Source organism: Athene noctua, chromosome 25 (genome assembly GCF_965140245.1).
Source record: "Athene noctua chromosome 25, bAthNoc1.hap1.1, whole genome shotgun sequence".
Taxonomy (NCBI): domain Eukaryota; kingdom Metazoa; phylum Chordata; class Aves; order Strigiformes; family Strigidae; genus Athene; species Athene noctua.
In genome coordinates this window covers 1,020,473-1,040,719 of record NC_134061.1, presented here as the reverse complement: position 1 = coordinate 1,040,719, position 20,247 = coordinate 1,020,473, and the positions used below count along the sequence as shown (strand labels likewise).

General features: G+C 41.9%; 1 protein-coding gene across 1 annotated transcript; it reads right to left on the bottom strand.

The window, feature by feature from the left end:
* Nucleotides 1–7,947: 7,947 nt before the first annotated feature.
* Nucleotides 7,948–18,681, bottom strand: KRT23 (keratin 23). Its single transcript, XM_074926558.1, has 8 exons — nt 18,225–18,681; nt 14,559–14,641; nt 12,963–13,119; nt 11,168–11,329; nt 10,955–11,080; nt 9,995–10,215; nt 9,043–9,074; nt 7,948–8,393 (listed from the first exon to the last, which is right to left on the bottom strand). The coding sequence occupies exons 1-8, from the start codon at nt 18,636–18,638 to the stop codon at nt 8,290–8,292; spliced, it is 1,299 nt and encodes a 432-aa protein (XP_074782659.1). The 5' UTR covers nt 18,639–18,681; the 3' UTR covers nt 7,948–8,289.
* Between the last annotated feature and the right edge of the window lie 1,566 nt (nt 18,682–20,247).

Sequence of the window (20,247 nt, the reverse complement as noted above, 5' to 3'; positions counted from 1 at the left end):
GAGCAACTGCATCACGCAGACCTAGTGTGAAAAGACATTGGGCTGAATTTTCTCAGCGTTCTGTCTGTTTTCTTCTCCAAATCATTTACGGACAGTTTCTTTGGTCTTATCATTTTACATATGCTTCTATTAAAAAAAAAAAAAAAAAAAAAAGCTGGAGTATTTACAGGATTATTTACTAAGATCAGAGGTGGGTTTTGGTGCTGGGTTTTGGTTCAATACACTTTTTTGTATGGAATGTACCTGGAATGGTTGTCTAAATCCCTGGAAGCTGCGAGAGTGAACACTGCAGTCGGTGTCTGTACCAGTAAGTGAAACAAAGGCAAGGCCCGTAGGCTGGCTGAGGGCGTCACGTCTCCAGAGCCGTCCAGCTGTCACCTGGGAGTGGTCACAGCCACCACTACCTCTTGAACTATGCCCAGGCATTATCTGGAAGAATATGGGCTCCTTTATTTTTAATTTTTTAAATTTTATTGGTTGCAACAGTAAGTTATCTAAATAGATGTTGAGCAACCTAAAAATATATTATCTGATATCTGCAGTTTGGATCAGTTAAGGAAGTGCTGTTAACACTTTGCTGATGCTTTAGGTCAGCTGTGCAGTTTCCAGCTCAAGACTCCGTTGTGAAGGCGCTGCAGGGGACGGGCTGTGGATTCGTGCGTAGCATTTCCTTCCAGTGACGTGCTCGGCTGGAATGGTTCGTGTGTACTCATAAAAACCCCTTCATAGCCTCTCTAATAAAATGTCTGATTTCATGAAGAAATCTCGTCTGTGTGATAGAAGTTTAATGTATATTAGAGAGCAATGAAGATAAGTCAGGCAGGGTTATGATAACATGTGCATGCCATTTAGTGTTACTCACTTCACTAACCAGTCGTGGGTAACCAGTCTTGACAGTTCAAGGAAAAAAAGACACACCCAGCTGTGGTTCTGCATTTATGCCGCCTTTAGGTGGAACACAGGCTTTTCTTTTGGCTGATTTAAAGATTTAAATAAAGAAAAGTCTTTTAGTTCAGTCTTTAGTGGTGATCCATTCTAGGAGGGAAAGCCAATGGCCCTTTTCTAGTCGCTGTAACTGTGTTGCTGATCTCAGTTTGGATTTTGTGTCCTGAAAGTTTGAATCTGAAAGATCTGTTAGAATAGAGTCCTCAAAGGACTTCCACTGTACAAAGTGCATTCAGGGAAGAGCAATTCCCTGTTCGACGTTCCAGCCATATTCCAATATTCAGTATTTCTGTGTCTGAGAAATCCCCCCCCTTCTCAACCTACTTGCGAGAAGAAATGGCTTCCTGATTTAAACCATGCAACTGGTTTACAACCAAGGGAACAGTTGTAAAACGAGCTTCCAGAGGAAAATCTGAGTCAATTTTTAACATAGATGTGAGCCAGTAGCAGATTTTAAATTAAGATTTTTCTGAATGAGTGAAAAAAAAGTACTTAGGACAATTCTCCACCCAGAAAACAAACTGTCTTTGCACTATTTGTTAATGCAAATGCTGCACCCTTGAAGATTGCTCTCTCCAAGGAATAAAAAAAGCTGTTCTGGGTTTCTCTGAATGTGATCAGATGAGAGAAAGGTCCAGGTGGTGTCACTGACTCAACTGGATTCACTTAAGCCTGAACGTTTGCAGCACAAGATCTTACGTTGTTTTCCTCACGTATATACTTTTTTCTTCATTTCTCTCTCCTTTTAACCTTTTGTCCAATGAAAATATCTTAATTATCAAATCATTACACCTTATTTATTTCCGCTTTGAGCTTTTGACCAGAGAGGTAAATTTAAAACATTACTTTAAACAGGACGATACTTGAGTGTTCCAGAGCTTGGAGCGGTGCACGGGACAACGTGTTGGTTACATCCTTCCCCAACAACAGGTTGGAAATGAAAGTCAGGAGCTGCTTTTCCTGTCTCAGCGCTCCGCTCAAATCGAATCAGATTTCAGTGCCAACAATAACAGCTCCAGGCCATACAAACGAACCTTCTCTTTTTTTTTCTCCCGTAAAATTATCATTAATATTAGTTCTAATATAATCTAAAAGACTACCAGGCAGATCTTTTTCCCTTGTAAAAATTATGTGGAACTGAGGCGTCAGTGAAATGAGAATACATGGAGAATATTTCAGCTTACTAGTTTTCTCAGTTCCATAATGCTGAAATAGTTTAGTATCCATGAGAAAATATTACATAATTGTATGATTCAGTAAGCAAATACAGTTTTCGTGGCCCAGTGCAAATATATGCACACACTGATAGTCCGCCGTAAGAGATCCGTACAAACACCGTGTAGCACGCATTCACATCTGTGTAGATTTGTTTTTTTGCTAGCTTTCAAAAAAAAATTAAAATCCTTGTGCTTTCAGGGACCTGACTTCTATAATGCTTGGAACCCCCAAGCCCAGAGAAATTTTTTTTTTTTTTTATTTCCAAGTTGCACTCCTCACTGTCAGGAGTTGCCTGGGCAGTTGCACGACGGCAGCTTTTGGTTTGGGAGCGCTGGGGTGGATGAGCCCCTCTGCCATTGTGGGAGGTGCATTGCAGTGACCGCCTGGCACCCCCTCTCCCAGGGTCTGTCTCACCAGCAGCAGGCTGCGGGACGCTCGCTTCGGGAGAAGGAACCCGAAATACTCTCCCAGCTTCGGGATCTGGGTCAGGCAATCAGGTATCAAAAAAATTAAAAGAAAAAAAAACCCCAACAAACCAAAACAGGCCAAAACCAAATCTCAGTACTGCCCTGGCGAAAGGTGTGTGTGCACTCTTAGGAATGTCCCTTACACAAATACTTCAACAGAAGTTCCCAGTGCAAAGTTGCTCCAAGCCCGAGGAGGGTGGCGGTGGCAGGTCCCGCAGGTCCCGGGGCGATGCGGGCACTAGAGGCCACCACCTGCCTGTGAAACGAGCTCCGTGTAATTCACATATCGCATAACAAAATCTCACATATTACCCACTTTGATGGTCCTATATCCCGAAGAAAAATTGTTTGCATAACTCTTGTGGCCAGATGTTTAAAGTAATATTTATCTTCACAGCCACAAGCTGTTAATTACGAGAGTTCAGCGCTGTGTACGGCCGCGAGTTTGTAAGCAATGGCAGCAAGTATTATCTGTCTTTCTAAATCTTGAAAGCTGAATGTTTGAGGACAGGAAAGTTCATTATCTCTTGGAATTATGCCCCTTTCTTTATGACTGATGCTTCAGTATCAATTTCTAGACGGCAGTAAACTCTAGACATTAAAGAAAAAGCTCCTTTGGTTTTGTTTTTACAGTTTTTTTTCTGCACAGCAGCAATGTTATTTCCAGTGGAACATGTCCATTCACCAAATGTCTTGGTAGCTGGCTTAAGACTGTTCTGTGGTGAGGTTAACTACAAAACAGAGCCTGGGCACGGAAATAGCTTCCAAAAACTGAGAATTTGTCTCACTAATAAGGAAAATAAGGAATGAAAAAATATTTTTCCTGCACTGGTAACTTTAAAAACACAGTTTCTGTCTACTCGCAGCAACATTACGTATCGCCTTCTTTGAAATTAATTGCTCTGGCAAGAGTTGCTTCCAGTGTATTTGTTTTATGCATTTTATGCTTTAATTTCTTGTTTGCATGATTCAGGGCTTCAGACCTGAGCCAAAGTTGGCACTTTCTCTCTAATAGCAGCAGACTATTCATTTCTATTCTAAAGAAGTACTGTGTAGTTTCTCGGCTACTTCAGCTTGTTTGTTTCCCCTTCTTTTCCCTGCCTGCTCCAAATAATTATTCCTCTAAATGGAATTACATTTTTTTTTCTAATTATAGTCCTCGTTTTTGTTGCTTTCTATAGAGCCTAATAACACCCTATCAAATTAACTCCTTTTGACTTGACCGTAGGATGTTGGAAAGCAAAAAAAATTTACCCCTGAAGTCTAGATCGTTACTGGAAGTGTCTTTACCACAGCTGGATGTTATAATTTTATGCCTTTAAGCTTCTGATGCATATTCAGAGTTTCAAAAGGCAAATTAGTATGTCCAGAGAGGCAGCCGTGCACCTGTTTCACCATTAGGTCACGTCTAGTGCTATGAGCTTCTATCATAAGGGCAGCCCAAACTGTAATATATCGATGCTTATGTTTAATGTGGTATTTTTGCAAACAATTCTTTTATGCCAGCCTCTAGATGTGGGGCCCAAGTAGGTCATTTCAGCAGAGTCATAATTATAAATTAAAAATGTCTTAAAAATACAACTTGAAAAGAAATGAAAGATTTTACTGAGGAAGGAATTGCGAGGAAGCAGGACATAGTAAAAAATTACTTGTGATTTCACAAAGCCAAATGTGTAAGTAGAGTCAATAATTAAGATGCTTTTGCTGTATAATTCAGGACGTGGGGAGGAGGGGGGGAGCAGGCCTCTCAAGCATTATTCTTTCCTTGCTTCCCTGTTTATAGATCCTTCCCTTTGCTAAATGATTCATACACAGGAACAGGCATCTCCCAGCAAAACTGCAGAAACCTTTATAGGTCAGGGTGTGGACATTGTGAAATGTTTTACCGGCTCTTCTACCTATTCTCTCCGCTTCAATAATAGCATGCAAACAGTGGTTTTAGAAGCGCTAAAAATGCTAGGTTTTCTTTTCTCCTCTTTCTGAAACGACTTCTTTAATTTTGCATCTGCATTGTCAAGGCAGGCAGAAAGCAAAAAATTTTGCATTCTACAGAAATGTCTTGTTCATAAATAAGAAAGAAACCTGCCAATGTGTGGCCACATCACCCAAAAGAATGTGTGATTAATAGCACAAACCATTGCTGCATTACCTCATTGCAAACCTCTTCCAGAGGATCAACAATTCACCTACCGAAGCTACGTATTGTAATATACCTTAATAAGTTTTAACATTTCTACAAGTGAAATGAACTATGACTCATGCACGTTCTGGAGTGCATTCAAGTCTGTTATAAATCACGTTGGAGGATTATTTAGTGCAGGACTTCCTTAAATGGCAGGTGAAACTCCCAGAAGTGGTTTGTGAATGCTGATGGTTTCAGCCTCCTTTTATAGCCTGAGCTCCTGCGCCTTGTTAGTTTGCAAAAGTTGTTACATCATTCACTTAGACTTAGAATTGACATTCTCTCCTGGTGGTATTTTTTTGCTATCCTCTTCCATTTATGGGAAATAGAGTATATTCGCTCCGAGTCCGTTTTTTTATAATACTTCAAATTTTTAATATTGCAGTTTCTTTGGGCCTGGGTTCAGTCACTTCCCTCATGTTGAAACAGCACTTCTGTGTGTATTTAATACTGAAGAGGAATGAATACCAGCTAGCAGAGTGCAATCAGGTTTAATACAGTGAATTAATAAAATAATTTTTCAAGCAATACAGTGTCACACTCCTGACGATTTCCCTTCCTTCAAGACACTGGTCTGAGACTAAGAGAAAAAAGCACGTTTGCCATCTCTTTCTTAAAAGTTTCCCAGATACAATAAACTCACCCAAGACACCCAGGCATAGTGTTCTGTACAGGACTAATATTAGTAGAGCTTTTGGCACATGTAAATGGAAGAACATAATCAGAGCATGTGCAGGGTCTTGAAATGAATCAGTCGGCTTCCGCGCCTTCCCTGCGATCGGACCCAGGAAGGATTGCTGTAGCGAGAGAAGGGCTCCTTGCGGAAGTTGTATTATCTAATAGCTGGGGTAAGTAGAAGCTGTGAAGTGATGAATTCTAATTTAGTCGCTGTTAGTGACTTTCTTCGCAGCCTTGAGCTAGTTGTGTCATCTCTTTTTCCAATTTCTCAAGCAATAAAATGGGAATGATAACACTACCCCCATTCATTATCTCCCTAACTTCATCTCTCAGCGTGTTGTGACAATATAATGTTAATAGTGCATGCAAGAGGTAAATATTAGTTTCATTATTTATTATTTAAGGTGCAGACCTACCCTAGATACATTTAGAAATGCACAGCTTATCTACCAGAACACAAATTCAGAAATAGTGGGTAGCCCCTAGATATAGGGCAACGTACGTCTGGGGACGCAGGATCATAAGCTGTTCAACAAAAAGGAAATCTGCAGTTAGACACGGTATTCTAAAGCCATGAAAAATTATCCAGAAGTAAGCTATCTTCGCTGTAGAATACTTACTTTCATTTAGAAAACAGAATGTAGTGTTGATACGTTTAAGGACTATTTGGTTTACTTCCCTTGTTAAAAGACAGCAACTGGAACGGACGTGTTAGAGCCATCGACGTGTGATGATGTCAGGAAACAGCAGGAACTCTGAGGTGAGTGCCGTGAGCCGGGCTGGGCTGGCCGTTCCAGAATGCAGCCACACGGCTGTAAGTGAAGGTTAAAATCAGGGAGCAGTGGACTGGACCATAGCGGAGGTAACACAGGAGCACAGGGAGGGCGTCTCTCACCTCGGTGTGAGAGGACACTGGGACAGGAGCAGAGCCAGTGCATTGCTCAGGGATGCGGAATACGGACAGGCGTGTTCGAGAGAGCGCTTCAGTTATTCGTTTTTCCTTCGTCTTTTCTTGTACGGCACAATCAAAATCTAGTGCAGAGCATAGATACTTCCCTTTGATTTAGAAGTATGGGGCCGCTTAGTTGTTCTTACACTTATTTGTAGCACAGCAGTGCAGTTGTGCTCTGTAAATTTGATAAAGGAATATAGCTTTAAATAACGCAGAAAACTGGTGGAGAAAACCTAAGCGCATTTTGTCCAGATGCTATAAACACCAGATCTGGCTTGTTGGATCTGGTAAGCCGTAAGGAAGGACATTGTTAATTAGCCAAGAGTTACTAATCCTGTATGACAAGTTTTACCCAATTTAAAGAAACCATTAGGTAATCCATTCAATGCTTTGGGGATCTCTTTGTGCAACAAGGGTGGAGGGTTCGGGGGCCAGGGGCGAAGGGGAATCTGGAACTGGTCCGAACATGCCAGTAAGAAAACATTGTATCATAGAGATGGACTCTGTTTATTTTAAATCTGCGTTTTCTTTGAAATGTTGGCTTTCTTTTGCAAGCCTTGTTTACAAAGCAAAGCAAGTAACAGGAATCCTTTATGAAAGTCCCTTATGAGTAGGTAGGAGAGAGCACAGTGACAATTTTGCTCATGAATACCAGACTGCCCTGAACGCAGTGTTTGATATGCAGATGTTGACTTTGGAATGCAAATCTGTACAGACACTCATTATGCTCCATTTTGTCTCTCTTTTTCGGCTTTACAGTCTTCCTCATCTAAACAGTCCCAATATTTCTCTTTTTCTTGCTCCGTTTTTAGCTTTGCATGTCACTGGAAATTCTCCTATCGCTCTTAGGGTCTCCTGCTGAGTTGGTGGTTGGGCGGGTGTGAGAAAGGGGACAAAGGTTGGATTTGGCTGAAGAGCTTGGGCCTCTCCCCTTACGTTAGTATACTTTGGATCTACCAGTCTGTCCGGACTGCAGAACCCATCAACAAACCCAGGGAGCATTTATACGAAAGCAAAAAACTGAAATGGCTTTTTGAATGAAATGGGTCACTGAAAAAGAATGAGAGTATCTGGAAAAGTACTTCTAATCTTTGAAGGAAAGCGTGTAAAAAGCTGAAGAATAAAGAAATGTTTCTAGGGTGACTATTTTAGTAAAGCATACTTTACAACAGTCCTACTAATAACGCTGTTTTAAGTGGTGACATTGGGAAGTTGTATATAGGGAAGTCTAATAGCTTTGCTTATGTAAATGTCACCTGTAAGTTGTGGCACCCCTTATCTTCTTGTTTTGTGTCCTTCCAGTTTTATACCTCCCGAAACAATGAGGCTTTGGCGGTCATGACCTGTGTTAGTAACGCCCCCACTTTGGGCTCGTGCATATGTAAGAAAAAGCAAAATTGGAAAATGCAACAACCAGAACAAGTAATGGAAAAGAATTTATTGGCTGCAGTGAGGTATATGATGAGAGACATAAGACCAGGAGAACAGTTGAGAGATTATTCGCTTTAAATTACGGTTAATTTGCAGAGCAATAAATGAATCACAGATGGAGATTCATGCCCCAGTGAGATGTACGTAATATATATTACCAGCTCAGCCAGTCATTTTCATCAAATAGCTTTTCTTCGACATTTTGGTGACTAAAATATCTTTAAACTAACAATATCAGCTATACCTAGCTCTGTATGGCACTTTTCATTGTTAGGCTGCAAATCATTTTAGGAGAGAGTTCGCTATAGCATCCCTGTTTTACACACGGGGAGACCAACGTACAGCACGTAGTTGCACAGAAGGATTGGCCGAGCTTAGCCTGCTAGGAAAGCCAGTAGGTAGCAGAACTTTTTCCTTCATGCTTGCTGATGGATCTCGTTGATGGTGGAGGACACCACCTGCCCGTTCACACTGTCGTGGACAATTGCTTTGATCTTTCGACTGGTCAGCCCAGGGTGTTCTGAAAGGGAAAGAAAGGTTAATTACACAAGGAGCAACGCTGAGACAAGATGATGCAGGGAAAGCTTCGTTTACAGCAATTTACCAGTTGCCTCCTCAACTGATTTTACCTTCACATGTTTCCCTTTAAGTCAATACTTATTATTGCTCTTTGTGAAATGCGCTGCCAGAACGTCACCCTGAGTCTCGTCCAGGTCAGGGCAACTGAATAACCCAGCTCCATCCCAGCCAATGCAAATCTAACTTCAGAGCGGAGTCTCTAGGTCATGTTCGTGCCAGAATATGAGTTTCCAGACATGCAGATTTTCTGTTTGTTCTCAAGCCCTAACACTGTTTTAGTCACCAAATGCCTCCTCACACACCACGAAAGCTTTAGTCTTCAGTGTGAGCTTTGGACAGCGTGCTTGACTAACAGAGGTCAGTCTGAAGAGAGTCCACGAGCGGGCAGACACGGCAGAATGTGCTCTGAAGTGCCGCCCTTCCCAAGCCTGGGGAATCAATGAAATTGTTCTCAAATACAGCCTGCATGAGAATTAACTGCCAGGCAAACCTTCGTAGCTCATTCCTGTGAGATTAAAACCGTTCTGAGTAAAATTTGATTGGAAATGACAATAATTGTCACCGTAGATAACAAAATAAGGGATTTTTACCTTTAGCTTTTGATTCAGATTTTCTTGCTATCCTGTAAAGATAATAACACAGAGAAAAAAATAATGATTATACTTATTTCAAGAAGTTATTAATCCCCTGCTTCTTCCTGATTCTAAGGAGACCTCATACCACTGTGAAAAGAGGTTAAATTAAAAAAAAAAAAAAAAAAAGATGCTTTTATACCATGAGAATTTTTCCTCTTCGGTAGTCTTAGGTACAGACAGGCTCATCTGAAACCGCTGTGTGTGCACTCGCTGGTGCTTCTCCTGCGGCCAGTGGCATTGCTTCCCCTGTGCGGAGCTGCTCGGTGGATCCCATTCTGGCTCTGACAGAGCCCCGCGCCTGGTGCCACACTGTCCTGCCTCCCGGAGATCTGCAGTTACAAAGGCCGCTCCTCTTTCTGATTTTGTACACGTGTGACATACTTGGTGGGTAAGATGAGAGAGTAAAGACTAGAGGCCCAAAGGTTTCTGAATGCAGAGCCTGTGGCCAAGGCAGAGATGGGGAAAGCAGAGAACCCATCAGCAGAGGGGCTTCTGTACGGACTTTGCGTGCTGGCATTTGGAACTGCACAGGCCTGGCCAGGAAAGATCTAAACTCGTCTCCAGGCTTCTTTTTGATCTAGAACTTCTTTTGAAGATAGGAAATGACCACGACTTTTACTGAAATTGGCATTTTTTTCCTATGCTGAGATAGACATGCTGTGGGAATGTTGATTTTTTAAAAATAAAAATCTATATTAATTTAGGTAATCCAAATTACATGGATACAGCTTTCTCTGTATACAAAGTGGCTCAACCTTTTTATTATGATCCATCATATTAAAATACCAACCCTTGATGTAGCGTGGAACTCCCAGGCTTTGATTAAGCATAAACAAACAAACAAGTAAATAACCCGAATATGAGAACTCTCTTCTCATCTATTCCAGTCAGGGCGGCTTTGCCTTACCCGTCAACATTCCCTTCCAGCAGCAGGCGGTAAGTGGAAATTTCCTTCTCCAGGCGGGTTTTGATCCCAAGAAGAACCTTGTATTGATTGTTTTGCTGCTTAATGTCATGACGAACCTGGCTTAGCTCTTCCTCACATTTGGAGATTATCTGCTGCATGTTTTGAAGCGCAACAGCATAGTAATTCCGAGTGTCAGCCAAGGTGTCTTCCAGCAGGTGTTTCTGACAGAACAGATAATACCAATACTGCGATTATTATTTGTGGTAGATATGATGCAGAAATGCCAGCAAATTCGGTCTCTAGCTAGAAGATTGCAAAATTAAGACTGCGGTAATTTAAACACTTATGCATTGGCATGACTATTCATGTGAAGACAGCAGAATCACAAAGCTGTGTCACGGGTGCGTAATGAGAGGCAAAACCCGAGTAATTTATCCCCGTCATATTCCTTCTGCTCAGAAGCTGTGCTCCAGTAACTGTTGACTCTTTTGTCAACTCTGCATTTACTGCCCAGAATTGCCCCAGAGTCTCCAGATCCTGGGCATGTGAGCTTTCACCTGTACAAGAGCTCAGGAGTATTTCTGAAGATTCCCCACCAACATTTTTCACAGTTCATATGTTTCATGCATTATAATAGGGGTTGTAAATACAAAATTTGTATTACTATCTGTCTTCTCGGACATTTTTTTCTTTCTAGATCACGGAGTCAGCTGTCTATCCCATCTCTTCTCGTCCCCATTTTTTGTTCTAAGGAGAGACATAAATTTTTCTCGGTGGTGGTTGCTGAATCTATTTTGCATATTCTGGCAAAAAGTCAAGCAGAGTCCAAATTCCAATTTCACTGATACTTAATAACTACAATAAATTCATGCTAGGCTATGGACTTCAGAATTGGTCCACAACAATTTCTGAGAATACGTGAAGTAACAGTGACCAGTCAGAGATGTCTGCAGTAGATACCTTACTCATCTGTGCCTGCAGCTCTATGTCCAGGGACTGTAAAGTTCGGGTTAGATCCTTGATCTCGTTCTCGTTGCGCTGTATCTGTTCGGGGTTAGGGGTTGCTGCCAGAGATGTAGCTGCGCTCTGTGGGGCAAAAGCAAGAGAGAAGCTTATTGACCCGGTGACGTGCGGCCCCAGGGGTCTTTGAACTGAGCAGAAAAGAGCTGTTACCTGTTCTTTGTACCAGCTGTCCAGGCTTTGACGATTCTTTTCAATTATGGCTTCATAATCTTCTCTTATTTCTGCTAGAATCTTGGCTAAGTCTTCAGGAGGTGCCGCATTTACTTTTACGTTGACTTTGAAGTCCTGTGATGAGCGATTTGCTTCCATATCCTATTCACACATTAGCGGAGGAAACAAACAAACTTGTTTGTGAAAGTGGAAAGTTTTCACTCCTGTCTTGTCTTCTTCAGTCTCATCCTCTCACAATATCAAAAAAAAATTTTTTTTTGTCATTATGATAGGTTAATTGTTACATATAGTCAGTTAACAGTGTTTGGGAAATTTATACACGGATGATACTGTGACGTGACTTAAACAAGCGCCTTATATCTGATTCTGTGGCAGAACTGTGCTAGAGAACTCAACAAAAAACAGGTGAGAAGATCTTTTCATACAATGTTTCTGGAAGATATATACTTAATGAAGAAGCACTGGCATTTTTTATTTATTATCTATTAGGAACTAAGAAGAAAAAAATTAGCTCTATCCCAGCCGAAACCGGGACATCTTCCATGAAAATCTAACAGTAATTTCATCTTTCTTACCCTGTATGTTAATATTTATGGAACTATAACTAAGTTTACAGGAGCGTAATGTAAAAGTTCTGTGTGATTGTTAAAGGAATAATTGGATTAAAGCATATAATTACTGTGTAAACAACATAATTACAGGACAAGTCAAGCAGGTACGGTAACATTCCTTTTGGTGTAGCACAATCTTATGTGCTAGGTACCATTTTCAAAAGCGCCCTGGTAAAGTAGCATTTCAGGGTATGACATCACGGCCTCCAAAATGCAGATCAACTGGACGCACTGAGGTCTCTGTTGGCCGCCCTGCTTCCAAGAACTGTTTTACTGTAGCTGTTCAGTAGTATCCTTGGCTGCAAGGGGATCAGCTTCACCTCCTGCTCTGTAACCCTTTTGTTTCTGTTCTCCACTTTAATAATCCACAGAAACTGAGTAGGATGTTTGGTTCTGCGTTAGGTAATAACTGAAAACAATATCAGATCAAGCAAAATGAAAACAGCATGTTGTCAAGCAGGGGCATTATATACGTGGGAATAACAGAGACCTCTGTGGGATAGCTCTGGAAGAATTCAGAGGAGCATGTTTTTTCGCAGTTATTAAGTATTATCTAATTGTTGCACTTAGGATTTTGCAATAAGTAATCTTACTCGACTTCACCAACCGTTCTTTTAAATTTTGATCCTTCAGGAATTCAAGGTCTGTTTAGTTCAGGTCAGCCTGCTCTAGGTGACCCTGCTTGAGGTGGCGAGTGGGCAAGGTGACCTCAAGAGGTCCCTTCCGACCTCAGCCACTCCGTGCCTCTGTGGTTCTGTGGAATGATATATCCAGAATTGTGGGAAAAGTCTGTCATGATTAAAACTCAGCAGCAAGCAATAATGTTTCCAATTGACTTGAAATCTCTGTGTATTTATATCTAAGTATTTCTGAGGACATTTCTGTCAAATATGGAAGTTATTACTAGCTATGTGTGACAGATGGGTAGATGGCTAGAAAAGAGTGGGAGAAACTACAGCAACTTTTATCCTTTCTGAAATCCCAGTTTAACTGGTAAAGTGGTACACGTTTTGTGCCTCGTCTGACTCTGGCTGTCTTCTTTAGAAACATGATTATGTTCTGAATCATCAATCCCATTTATAGATTGTGGATCTTACTCAAAGTTAATTACATGGTAGCAAAGATCTGCGTGATAGGATTTTACCAAGTGGAACTTTTTCTACCTCCTCATGGTCTTTCCTCCTGAGGATGTGCTCTTCTCTCAAGCCTTCAATTTCCATTTCCAAATCTGTTGTAACAATGGTCAGGCCGTCGAGCTCCTTACGCAGGTTCTCAACATCAAGCTGCACTCCCTGCCTGCGAGACTTCTCTGCTTCGTACCTTTATGAGGAAAAAGAAGATAAAGCATGTGTGCTGAGAACAGACTGCTTCTAGCCTCTTGTGTTAGTAGTATCAGAGAGAATAGACTTGCTCAAGTCCTCTATGTAGGGAACTCGAGAGAACAAAAAACCCAAGGAAACAAATTCTATTTCTAAAATATTCTTTGAATATTTTTGAATAGTCTTAAAAATAAGATGGGTTTCATTACTGGTTTTCTTTCTTCCTCACAACTCCTCCTATATGGTGTGAAATAATAATTGCTCTTTCTTTCATTTTCCTTTTTGCATTTTAACATTCACCAGGTTGTGAAAACTTTTGAGAATATGATTCTCAACAATCTGCCAATAAAGATGTGAAAACAGTATCAACAGTGAATGCTTTCTGTAGTTTTTCCAAAACAATAACTTTTCAGTACCTCAGAAAACAGGAAAAATGTCATGGAAGCCAGTTATTAACATTCCTCTCTACCCTCTTGCAGTTTGCCATCTGTAGTATGCCAGAGTCCAAAAGACACTGCCCTATCTTCCCTTGGGCATACCAACCAGTTTTGCTCCTCGGAATCCCTCCCTTTACTTCATTTTGGGGGGCAATATTGATGTTTCTACATTCAAGCCAGCAGACTCATTCTGCGATTCCAGCCTCTCAAAGTAGTTCCGCCGTTTCCTTTTTACGACGCTATTGAATGATAAAGAAAGGAAGGCAAGGCTAGATGAGGCCTACAGCGTTCAGAGCCTTTAAGCTTGTTAAAATATTACCAAAAGCTGAGAGATTTTTTTAATAGCTGATCATCATCTGTTGAAAATAAGACAAATCTTCATGATTTCTGAGAAGTCCGTGTTACAGAAATGTAAATTCCTTTCCTCTGCAAAGATCTGCCCGGAAGTTTTCTGTTCAAATTTTTTGGCTTTCTAGTTGGCCTGAGAACTATCTTTCACCAATGTACTGGAAAATCAAACTGTGTGCTGGTGGCCGAGGAAGCTCTGGCCCATTTACTGTGGCAAAACTGATGAGACTCCAAAGCAGAAGATACGGAAGGACGGGTATATCCTGCAGAGCTGGTCGGAGGAGGTGATAGGTACAGGAAATAGATTTGGGCTGCGCTGGGGAAGCACGGTGCAGGGAAGGGTTAATTTGTATTTCCAGATGACACTTTAAAGTGCCTTTTGTCACATCAAGTGTCTGCTGCAAAACCTGCTCTTCGGGACCTGAACTAAGTATCATAAACAGGGTGACTCAAGATTCCTCAGCAATCATTTGTGGTTTTTACATCCTTTTTATCCTTTCCGGGTTTTTCTTTTTTTCTGTTCTACATTGGTTTTATTTATCCAGTATCACCAGAAAACCTCAGTAAAATCAGTTTCGTATTGGATTATCAAGAAAAAGAAATATTTTGCTTAATCCTCTTTCAAACTTAATCAGAAAACCAAAGAAGAGCTTACTTGAGCCTGAAGTCTTCAGATGCCATGTTAGCGTTATCAATTTGTAAAAGGATACTGGCATTGGTGATCTTGCCATCCTCAATCTGGAAAACAGAAAATCCAACAGGAGATTCAGCGTTGCCATATGGTGATGGTCAATAACCTGTGCTGCTTTAGACTCCCTGCTGCTTGCAGAAAGCATCTAAAGAGAAGCATTCCCATGTTAAGGAGAGTACATGAAAAAAAAACAAACAAACAAACAAACAAAAAACTTAGTTTCCTGCTTCACTTAGATGTTTCTGCAGGTTTTGACCATAATCTTACTTTTCTTTTTGTCTTACTTTTCTGGATATGAATCAAGGAGGAGTCATCTTATTCCTGGCCAGGTAGAGGATATGAATATTACACAAATTTCATGGTATATTACAGAATAGCAATCACTGTCTTCCTCTTTTTTTGTGAACGGATTTTGATTCTGTTTAGCATTGCTGGAAAAGCAGCCTTGGTCATCTCTAGGGCAAATTTCAGTAAGAACCATTAAGCCGCGTCTGAGTACACTCAGAATGCCGGAATTAATCACACGCTAAAAAGTAGGCATGTGCATAAACACCTTGCTGAATCGGTGGTGTGATGCAGAGGCATAGCGGTGATGGCAGCGGCAGCTCGTGAGCAGGACCCCTCAAGTCCACCACGTGCCTCGGGCTGGGGTCGCGTGGATTGTCATTTTGAGAATTTCACTGGCACCTGGTTGGCATGGTCCGTTTGGTTACTCACCTATAACTGTACCGGATCGCCCAGCAGCATGGAGTGAGTACTTCATGGTTCTGCTTTTGGTTTGGGATGTTGAAAATTGCCCTAAAAGGTGCAGGAGAAAGTGCACCACATCATTCATTCAGTGTACTCGGCACGCACTGGAAGGACTTGTAAGTCCCTGTTAACATGAAATAGCTTTGGACTATAGAGCTGAATATGAAAAGCTCAATATCCCATTCAAAATCGGAAAGAATTCTAGCAGGAACTCATACACGATGATCAGGACCTAATGACTGTGGGACCTCGTGTCCTTTCCTAACAGAGAGGGAAGCGCGGTTGCGGTTCCAACAGCTGCCTTCACTCAACACTCAGAGAGTGAACGAGGCGCGTTATGGCTGCACGGAAATCATTAGCCATTTCCAGAGCTCTCAGCGCCTTGAAGTAAATCTTCCCACACCTGAATGAATCACAAGGAAACAAGGAAATGACAAAATTGTCCTGAAGTGTCAGAAGTTTATCTCTCACAATAAAAAGAAGGTACCTGTGGACTGTTTTAACTAATCTGCACGTTCTTGAGCAATGAGCAGCACACCTGGGATACCGCCCTGGGACACGATCGAGGCCAGCTGAAGAAGTATAGCGATACCCTAAGTGTGCCGCTGCCTGGAGTTTGTTGTTGAAGAGGCAATTCTTGAGTCCATCCTTAGGGGATGGTAAATTTTACCATGGATGGTAATAAGGCGGTGAGAAAGCAACGTGAGAGTTCTTCAGCTTTGTGGCATAATCATTTATATAAACGCTTTGTGACTCTGTGCCATCTGAACAGTTGTCGGTGTTTTGCCAACTGCTGTGCGATGCTGACTGCAGTGAGAGCATTTCAAACATGGACGTTTATCTGTTTAATTTCACAGAGTTCCTCGCGGCATCCATCAGCAATATGGGAGCATCGCTAATATCAATCTGCCAACCTAGATAACTTAATTAAGAGCTCACACATTATTATATATGAAATACACTCAGATGCCTTCTCAAACCAGATTTTTTTTTTTTTTTTTTTGTCCAGAAGGCTTCTTGCACTGACTTCTTCCTCATCATGTTTCGTGTCCTTTGTCCAACAGCCTTGATCCTGCCTCCCTGAACGCGCTGTAAATCAGTTTGTTTAGGGGCACAGGATGTTAGAACAAGACCTTTACCTGAAGAACTGGTGCTGGTTTACTCTGTGTCTGGGTTAGAATGGAGTCAGGCTGGAGCAAGGCAACCTGTTGCTCCATCTGTCAGGTTCATCCAGGGAAGAGTGTGGTCCAAAATGGAGGCCCCAAATGATTATTTGCCTCCAAGTTCAGACAGCCAGTATATCATAGACTTTCTGGGTTACTGGATATAGGAGCCTAAATTTTATCTAAATTTCATTTTAGGTGCTAAATTAGTTTCACCTCTTTAATTTATGGTTAATTAATTTAATTATGGTTAATAATTAGATGCTATATTTTCACTCATTTTACTGACAGTCATAGTGCTAATTGCAATAATTTACAGAGAAAGTAAAAATTCGGGGTTAAATCTCTGAATGTCTCCCGTCCATGATCCTTTCATAGCCCTTCCTCCCCAGCGTGAGCACCGCGTGCGGTCGGTACTGGCTGGGATGGCCACTACTCTAACAGGTGCCCGTAGCCAGCGATGGCTAGTTAAGTGGTGAGTGTTAGAAGAAAGTCTTTTGCGTACAACCTACTCAAAAGTGAGGGCTGTAGCCCAAGCAGCATGTTTCTAGTCTTACTGTCTTCCTAAATCTTTCTGATTTATTAATTCCAAGTCAGTGTGAACACGTTTATATTCTTGATGAACAAGTTTTTATATCTGGATCAGCAGAAAAAAAAAAAAAAAAAGCGCTGAAGTGATAGGTCTGGAGACGGGTGACCTTTCTGTATCCTTAAAACAGAAATAGGTGCTGACAGTTCTGGCTCTCCTCACACATTGTCTGTGGTCAGAGTGCCTCATCTTCTGCCTGGAGGCAACACATTCAACAGGGAGCAGGGAGTTTGATTAAGTCCCTGGTCTCAGTCAGCAGAGATGCAGGGTGATGCCATTTCCAAGCCCTTCTGAAAAAAATTCCTCAGAGTCTTGAGAATGGCATTAACCGTATTATAAAAAGCGGAGGGAAAATGACAACACTGCATTTGGAATAGCTTTGGGTTTTGCCTCATATGGCTATGTAAAGTTAATTACAGTGATTAGTCACACAGATGGTTACAGTGCTAAGTATGTTCATTATGAATACAGATTAATATTATGCATAAATTTGAAGACACGTGAGTTTGGGAGATTGAAAGAGTTACTGTTGAACGTTAATATTAACTACTGGCAGGAACCAGAAATTCTCCTTTTAATTATAGTGAAAACATCCACAAGGAATTTGTCACTGCTATTTTCTTAATTACAATGAAGTATTTTTCCATCTGATTACATAAGCTCGTTGGACCCAAAACTCCTGCAGTTTCATTGACTGCTACCACAGGAATCAAAGAAACGAAATGCAACCGTCTGTCTGAAGACAGCATGCGCCGGCGAAGGCAGTCTCTGCAGTTTGCCTGCTTTGTAATTTGCTTCAAAAAGACCAAATTCTGCCAGACCCAGTTACCCAAACCACAGTTTCGTGCACAGAAGCGAACACTTGGCAGCACACAAATCTCTTTGCAGTCCTTGCAGAATCCCCCTTGTCTCCTCCCAGCCTGCCCTTCTTCCACCCCATTCCTTCTACCCCTACCTTGGGAACACAGAGAATGTTTATGCCCAGGTCCTGTAACCGCTTTCATTAGGATCCCTAACACTGAAACGGTTTTATTTAACTTTCTTTAAAGGAAAGCCATCAGCGTAAATGAGTACCCAGATTCCCTCGAAGCGCATGCAATGCCACAGTCACTCACGGCTCTGCCTTACCTGTCTTTGCATGTCAGTGACGTTTTGCTCGTATTGGTTGAAGTCGTGCCTCTTTCCATGAGACTTTGTCCTGTGCCACTCTAGGATGCAGCTTTCCAGCTGAGCGTTAGCTGCTTCCAAGGAGCGGACCTTGTCCAGGTAGGCAGCCAAACGGTCATTCAGGTTTTGCATAGTCTGTTTCTCGTTCCCACCCAGGAAGATGCTTTCCCCATGGTGCTCGCCGAAGCCTCCCCAGGGTGCCCCTCCTCCAGTAGCCAGCCAGAGGGGTCTGGCAGAGGAGAAGGAGGTATGTGTGCTGCTGGCACCATCTGCACTTGAAGGTCTGTAAGAAGTTCCTTGCTGGGCAAAACCACACCCTGAACTACCCCTGAGGGACCCAGAAAAAAATTGAAAAGGGCCTTGGCTGGTACTCATGCTTAGTTCTGGTGTGAATCTAACCCAATGTTTGACTGACTAGCTCTGAGCAGCTTCTTAGCCTTCCCTAAGCAGCTTTATGCCTTTTCCTGTGGGAGTTTCCCTTCGATGAATGACTACAGCAACAAGATTGTGTCATCATGAAATGTGCTTCCTCTTGGTCAATTCTGAAGCATTTATGAGCCTGCAAACACTGTTGTTATTTGGAATCACAGCCACATACCGGATTGCTTTCCTTTTGGTTGTTTGGGTGGTTTTTTTTTTTTTTTTTTCTTTTTCTTTTCATATTATAATAGTGAGGTGTGGCTAAAATCAGTAGGTGTGGAACAGGATCAGCTTTGCCTCAGACTTTTTCTAACCCTGTAGTTAATATGTTTTCCTGCTTATGAGGGGAAGAATATCATCCATTACAGAATAAATGGAGAGCTGGGGCAGGGATGGGTCTCTCAAGATACTTTTTCTGTTGTAATTCTCAGGCTTTAGCATTGCAGCAGTCTGTGAACCCCAAAACGCAGCACGTTCTGTCGAGGTGTCGTTAACGTACCGAGCAGCTTCAGCCTGTGTGAGACATGAGGCTTTAATGAAGTTACCCAGCCTCTGGCATTCAACTCAAACTCCAGTCCAAAGTGAGTAGGGCCCAGCTCTTCCCTTCAGCTGCCCATTTCCAGGTGAAATACGTGAGAATTAGGTACTTAATATTTTCTACTGTTTCTGTCATTATTTGAGGTGCGGTCATATTTCCGTAGCCTTGCTGAAATAGATAGTAATGCGGGGGTTTCTTGCTGTCACTGGTATTAATACTATTACAATATTTACATATATTTAGCTATGGAAAATATTTAGATTATGAGCTTGTACCAACACTCGGAAGATTCAAGTGGTTATTTAAAGCTAGCAGCCCTAAAAATCGACCTGGCAGTCATACAAAATTAGTCTTTCTCAAAAGTCACAGTAACCTTCTGTCAAACTGCTTCCATCAAATATCGAACGGGCAAGTCTGGCTTCTGCAAAGGTTTTCTTGTTCCTCATGCTGATAAGTAGGTGGAAAATTGAGACACGTTCCCATGGCAACAGCTGGGGTTTTTGAATTCACCTTGTCTCGGAGTAGTTCAAGACCTTGGCTGAGGGGTGGGATAGAGGAAGGAGGTTCGGGGGGCGGTGGAGAGCTGCCTGGGCAGGGGCTCTCGGAAACGCTGCGGCCGTTTCCTTAGAGCAGCTGAAGGCTCAGCTCAGCAAGGCTCGCTCTTAGCACTGTTACTCTGCCGAGTGGTGGGGTCGGAGAGACCATATAAACCAGAATTACCCTGTTCTGGAAGAAAACAGAAGGAATCTTTTTTCCTCTGTTTGTTTTAATTGAAATTTCTCAGTAGTAAAGAATGGCTGCACTTCATCCTTTCCTGGCATCCCTCCTAGGCCTCATCTTCTGACTAGGGCAGGTTTTGAGCTCCTCCTTGTGGCTCTGTCGGCTCTGCTCGGCACCTGGGGGTTTTGTTCTTCCCAGTGACGTTTCCATTGAGTCCATATTCCTTCTTACTGCTCGTGCACTTCATTGTGTGGAAGTGCTAACAATTTAAATTGTTTTGGGAAATGAATCACTGAAGATACAGTT